Consider the following 6,686-nt stretch of genomic DNA (forward strand, 5'->3'; position numbering starts at 1 on the left):
CTGTGTCCTGTATGAGGGGCCGCTGAAAAGTTCTCAGCTCAACCAACAAAGTTGGGACAGTAGCTTGGTTTTTAGCGCTTTCCGTGGCGGTAACAGCTCCGATGCTCATAGAATTCCTTTGAGCATCGGAGCTGTTACCACCACAGCCATCGCTAAAAACCTCACTACGGTTTTGTAAAAGGGGAGGTTAGTCTAGTAATTTTCTACTTTTTTTTGTTCCATCAGAAAAATATGGAATAAAAAAAATTGGAAAAATCGATGGACTAAATGTATAGCCCTTTTTTTTTTTAAAGTTCAAAAATGTTTTATTAATTTCTATAAAACCACAACAATCAAAACAAAACATATGGTGCATTCCAGCAAATACAAATGCATAGTACACCTTATAGGAGATAGCATCACACTACATTCAATACAATCACATAAGAAAAAAAAGAAGAAATGTATAGCCCTTGATGTATTTCTAATGGACAGACTGGATGGACCGTTCAGGTCTTTATCTGCTGTCATTTACTATGTTACTAAGAATTCTTTAAAAGGGATGGTTAACAAGACTAAGAATGTTATAATGCCCTTGTATCGCTCCATGGTGCGACCTCACCAAGAGTATTGGGTTCAATTCTGGTTTCCTTATTTCAAGAAAGATTTAGCAACACTAGAAAAGGTTAAAAAAAGAGCGACCAAGATGATAAAGGAGATCGAACTCCTCTCATTTGAGGAAAGACTAAAAAGGTTAGGACTCTTCAGCTTGGAAAATAGATGGCTGAGGGTAGACATGATTGAAGTCTACAAATCCCCGAGTGGAATAGAAGTCTGCACGGGAACGGGGATTGAGGGAATCCTGCAGGTTCTGCCTAACTCCCACAGGGATCCTCCAGGTCTATGGGACTCCCGCAGGGATCCCACCAGGGTCACGGGACTCTCACGGGGATGAAACCAGGGTTCCCGAGGCCTGGAAAGAGAATTAGTAGAAGATAGACAAAAGCAGAAACTGGGACCAAGATGATGAAAAAAGAAAATGTTCCACCAGAAAAAGAAAATGTCCCACCAGCTACAGCAAGGGAGATGTTCATTTTGAGGGGGGCTAAGCTCAAAGTGGGAGGCCCAGCCCCCTCTTTTGGTTATGCCACCAATTGTGTTTAGTATAAAATGAAGTACTTGCTGAGTTTGTTTTGAGGTTTCCAGTTCAGTTTTGGCACATTTTTCTTAAGCAGCCATTGTCCTGAAAAGTGCCTCTCAATTCTGCTTTAAATTATTTTGATGCTGTTTTGTTTGATTCTTTACTCAATCTTGCATTAAAAACTATTTGTGAATCTTGGAAGGACCTCTTACAAGTTACCTATGCCCGATGGTGGAACCAGATTTGTTTGCTCTAGAGATATGAGCTTTATATTGGCAAAAAATCCAACTCTTTTATTTCTTTTAACATGAAATGGTCGACCCTACAGTCACATGACCTAATGTCTATTCTAATTCTTTTCAGCAATGTATGCATCTCTCATTTCTGTTCACTGTTATTTGTTTATATTGTATTTTATTGTTGGTTTAAATAAACTAAAGGGTCCTTTTATCAAGGTGTGGTAGGGGTTTAACGCGGGTAATACCGTGCATTAAACCGCCTGCCGCACTAGCCGCTAACACCTGCATTGAGCAGGCATTAGTTTTTAAGCCGGCCGCGGGGCTTAGCATGTGATTAAATGTCCGACGCACTAACCCCCGCTAGCGTGGCTTGATAAAAGGACCCCTTAGACTTTAAAAAAATCAAAACAGTCAGAAGTAATTGCTGCTTTTCCTTTTTTGTTGTTCGACATATCATTGCAGTTCTGTTGGATTTTTTGTTTGTGTCTGCTTTTTATGGGGACAGGTAACTTTTATGGAGGGACGGGCAGGGACAGAGGAGATTCCACACTGGGTCAGGGATGCGGGAATGGGTGGGGACGGGTGGGATATTGGTGGGGACGGATGTGGAAGGGCGGGATTTCTGTCTCTGCACAACTCTCTACTCTGCAGTTCAATCTTTGTGTCGCTGGCAGCTCAGCAAGGTGAGCCTTCTCTTTGCTACAACTTCCTGTTCACATGTAGTCAGGATGCTGCAGAAAGAAGGCTTCTGGTGCAAGCTGAAGGCAGAAGGCTCACATTGCTGAGCTGCCAATGGCGCGAAGAAGATTAAATTTCAGCACCGAGGATATAAGTGGGGCAGTGCCCCCAGACTCCAGGGTGTAAGCCAGCCCTGCCAAAATGGATGGGCCTGTGGGCTGGCTAAACCTGAACAGACTCCCCCATTTTAAAAAACCCCACCCGGACAGTCCTCTAAATAGAGGACAAGTCTTGAGTTTTCCTAGACGTATGGTAACCCTACTTAACAACCATGTGTGCCTGCTGGCTGGGGAGAGCAGATAAGGAAATCAGGTACTTAAAATCTACATAACTGGTCCTTTCTGCTTCACCATTACCCACAATGCTCACTGCTGCCACCAACCCCAATTGGAAATGCAGCAAGTCTGCTCTTTCCCTCCTAGCAATCACCATTTTCAGCAATAATGAATAATATATAAGGACTTTTCAACCATGAACTGTAGTGTTCAGCATGTAATGGAGATAAACATCGTCTGTCACAAAGGAAGAAAGTTTGAGATCCATTGCTCTAAATCAGGGGTCCTCAAACTTTTTAAACAGGGGGCCAGTTCATGGTCCCTCAGACTGTTGGGGGCCAGACTTTAGTTTCTCACTATACAGACAGTTGGGAGCCGGACTATAGTTTGAAAATAAAACCATGTACATATCTTATTTGTAGTGCAAAGAAACCAACATGAAAGAACAATACAATATTTAAACTGAAGAACAATTTTAACCAACATGTTCTCAGCCCCAGCGCATCAAGTCACTGCGTCCCCCTCAGCCAATGACGCTGGAGCATCAAAAAAATAATAGATGGTCATGGGGGATCACAACAAAGCACTCTAAAACACCTGCAGAAAGAAGTAGATGGTAATGCCAGAATGAATCTTGGAACGCACAGAGTGAAGCTATTGGAGCATCAGAATGAGGTTTGGAATTCACACAAAGAGCCAAAACAGCATACTAGAAGTTTGGAATGTTCAGTGAAGTACTATCAAGCCCCTGCAATAAAGTAGCCCATCTATCTAGCAACTCACTAATGCCAAATGTTTCCTGCCAGCTGTACCGAACTTCCAAAAAACTCTCCAAGTGGCAGCAGGGCTGTGCACACCAGTCCACGTGCTCAGCAGATGGATCACAGGGCATGGAAGCGTCAACGCTATGTGTCTGGCCATCTAGCTCATGTTTAGGGATTACTGGCAGCACACAGTGAGGAGCGGTGAGAACTGCAGAGCACTATAGTGAGAAAGCCACAATGGAGCAGGTCAGCAATATTTAGGAACATGAGCAATAAACTCACAAGCGGGGGCTGGGTAAAAGACCTTGGAGAGCCATATCTGGCTCGCGGACCGTAGTTTGAGGACCCCTGCTCTAAACAATTGATGGTTGTGGCCAATGTTCCCTCTAATTTTTCATAGGCTGTGTGCACAAAAAATTTCAACTGTGCGCATTTTAAAGAAAAACTAAATTTGTGTGCGCTATAAAAATAATTGCCAGAGGGCCCGGAGTTCAGTTATGGGCATTTACGGGCAGGTCTTTGAGTTTAGTCTGAATTAACGAAAACACAATGTAATTTTAGTTATACTTTATGTTAGTTACACTTTATGTAACATAAAGTCTCATTTCAATAAATCATTTTAGGCAAAAATTTATTTTTTGTGCGCGCTATTTTAATTTGTGTGTGCGGGTTCGGCAAGATGTGTGCACGCGCACAAGCGCACAGCTTAGAGGGAACAGTGATTGTGGCTATTTATCTGCACATCTTGGTCACTGACCATATGGATTTATTGCAAGGCTTTTCAGTTGATATTCAGCACTATTTAGTCAACCAAAAATGGCTCCTGGCTGGCTAAATAGTGCTAAGCTGGGTAACTGCTAATATTGGCACAGGAACAAATTTGTCCTCATCCCCACAGGATCTCAATATCTCCATCTTGACCCCATGAGTTCTTTCCCTGTCTCTGTCCCTGCCACTGCCCCATTCCTGCAAGTTCTGTTTTAACCACATAAGCCTCAAACACTTATGATTTTAAAGTGTTTAAGGCTTATGCAGATGAGGACAGAGCTTGCAAGTATGAGGCAGGAACAGGGATGGAGGCAGGGACAGGACGGGGATAGAGAGATCCCATGGGGACAGGGAAAATTTATCCCCATGTCATTCTCTAGTCCACACTATCTCCTGCTGAATATACCAGTCAGTGGTTAGCTTGGTCATTGACTGTGCCGCATGACATAATTGGTCAGAGCCAATATTCATTGGCCAACTGGCTAAGTTTAGCAGCCAGATAGACCCACATAAATTGCAGGTTTATCTTTGGCTGCTATGACCTAGCCTGTCAGCCAATGAATATTGGCTTGGCCAGCAATGTCAACCATGGCTAAAATACAGACCAGAAATTCAATGCCAGTTACCTCCTGCAGTCTGAAAATTGGTTCCTTTGCTCTTATGAGAAAGACCAGGTCAAAGGAAAGTCATTGCTCAAGTCATTTGGGTCAATTCTGTAAATCGGTTCCTCTATTCTGGTGCCCTGATGCAGCACAACTGCAATTTTGGGAATGTCTGAAAATTTAGACAAATGGCAATTAAATTTCATTACAAAGATGTACAGATCTCTAATCTTGGGTTCCTGTAAAATTCCAGTTCTAATTTTAAAACCTGATCTATTGATGTGCAGAATGCATTAAATTGGTTAATTACTGCCACATGTGTTGTAAATATATACATAGTTAAAATACAAATACTATATAAACTAATAGCATGCAATACACAGGGTGGGCCAAAAGTAGGTATACAATATTTATTCATTATTTCTTTTTACAAATGTCACGAATAACATTCATGTGAAGTTTTTGTATCAGTTACATCATTTCGCTTTTACTTGATTTTCATTCAATGCTGTATTATACCTACATAATACCTGCAAAATAAAAAGAATGAATAAATACTGTATATCTACTTTTGGGCCACCCTATATAATTAATTTGATTAACTTTAGTTAATTAAGACAATTCATTTTTATTGGTCTCTGTCTAAAATTTCCTTTTCTCTTTTTTTACCTTTTTATTCTAGCAGCTAAGGAACTGGAAGAAATGCAAACCGTGAATCACTCCACGGTGACAGAATTCATCATTCTAGGGTTCTCTGATATTCCTGAGTTGCAGCTCCTCCTTTTCCTTGGGTTTTTGGTGATTTATCTGATATCTTTGACAGGGAACTTTCTTATTATTTCTGCAGTGTGCTCTGATTCCCACCTGCACAACCCCATGTTCTTCTTCCTCATCAACTTGTCTTTCCTGGAAATCTTCTATGTGACTGTCACAGTCCCGAGACTGTTAGCAATGCTCATCACGAAGATTAAAGCCATCTCTTTTACAGCATGCCTCACGCAACTCTATCTCTTCCTGTCCTGCACATGTACCGAGTTTTACCTTCTCACTGCCATGGCCTATGATCGCTATGTTGCTATCTGCAATCCCTTGCGCTATACAATCATTATGAACAAGAAAGTCTATGGTGTTCTTGTCGCAGCTTCCTGGATAATTGGTTTTATGGATCCATTGGCTCATGTTGTATTTGCATCAAGGCTGATTTTTTGTGGGTCAAATATAATTAACCATTTTTTCTGTGACATCACGGCACTGATGAAACTGGCATGTTCAGGGGCCTACTTCATTGAAATTGTAAATTATATTGTAGGTTCATTGTTTGCATTTAGTCCGTTCCTGCTAACAATAGCATCATATGTGTTTATTATTTCTGCTATTCTCAAGATTCATTCTGTGGAGGGGAGGTACAAGACCTTCTCTACTTGCTCCTCTCACCTGACAGTTGTTATCTTATTCTATGGCACTTCCATGGGTGTGTATATGAGACCGAGCTCTGCGTTTTCAGTGAACCAAAATAAACTACTTACTATAGTATATATAACGGCTATCCCCCTTCTAAACCCCCTTATCTATGGCTTACGAAATAAAGAACTCAAATGTGCTCTTTGGAAGACAACAAGGAAAGTAGAAAGCTATTTCTCATCAAAGACAGAGACAATGCGGAACATGTGTCTGTTGACAAAGCATCTCAGTGATAATAAGAGAGTATATACAGCAAAGGCTGACAGCATGGTTAAATAAGTAATTAAAACTATGTTTATACTATTATTTGTGGCAAAGAATGAAGACATTTTGATGTGGGTTCGAATGGGAAACATGTCTGAACATATACTGCTTTGATCATCAATACAGAAAGCAGTCAAAATGTTCTTAGATTGGCTGATACAGTACAATTGCACAAGGTAGGGTTGCCAAGAAACTCTGTGTTCAGTACTAGCTGTGCTGCATTGCATCTTCATTCAGTTGTGCTAAAGAAAGAAGGGTTAGGCACTGAATGAATTTGCATATCAGAGTAAAGCCAGACTTTGTGATGCAGAGCACACAAACACTTGACTGAAAATAATCTGAAAAGAGTGCTACCAATCGTGATGCCACATTTACCCCTTTTCTGGTGCTTTGGAGTCTTCCTGCCAAAGTCTTTGCTGCTTTAACCCTTAGCTCAACACAGCAATATTCACAGA

The 6,686-nt window shown here is 41.2% G+C and overlaps 1 protein-coding gene across 1 annotated transcript; it reads left to right on the top strand.

Annotated features, from left to right (window-relative positions):
• The first annotated feature begins 2,999 nt into the window (after positions 1-2,999).
• Positions 3,000-6,246, top strand: LOC117360315 (olfactory receptor 1019-like). The gene is made up of 2 exons (XM_033944010.1): positions 3,000-3,087; positions 5,189-6,246. Exons 1-2 carry the CDS (start codon positions 3,000-3,002, stop codon positions 6,244-6,246), a joined length of 1,146 nt encoding a protein of 381 aa, XP_033799901.1.
• The last annotated feature ends 440 nt before the right edge of the window (positions 6,247-6,686 follow it).

This window comes from Geotrypetes seraphini, chromosome 5 (genome assembly GCF_902459505.1).
Source record: "Geotrypetes seraphini chromosome 5, aGeoSer1.1, whole genome shotgun sequence".
Taxonomy (NCBI): domain Eukaryota; kingdom Metazoa; phylum Chordata; class Amphibia; order Gymnophiona; family Dermophiidae; genus Geotrypetes; species Geotrypetes seraphini.

Excerpts from the sequence above, each read along its gene's own strand:
- LOC117360315 (XM_033944010.1), top strand. The coding sequence starts at position 3,000 with ATGAATCTTGGAACGCACAGAGTGAAGCTATTGGAGCATCAGAATGAG. Across the intron at positions 3,088-5,188 it reads GCCAAAACAGCATACTAGAA|CAGCTAAGGAACTGGAAGAA; the intron begins GTTTGGAATGTT and ends TTTTTATTCTAG.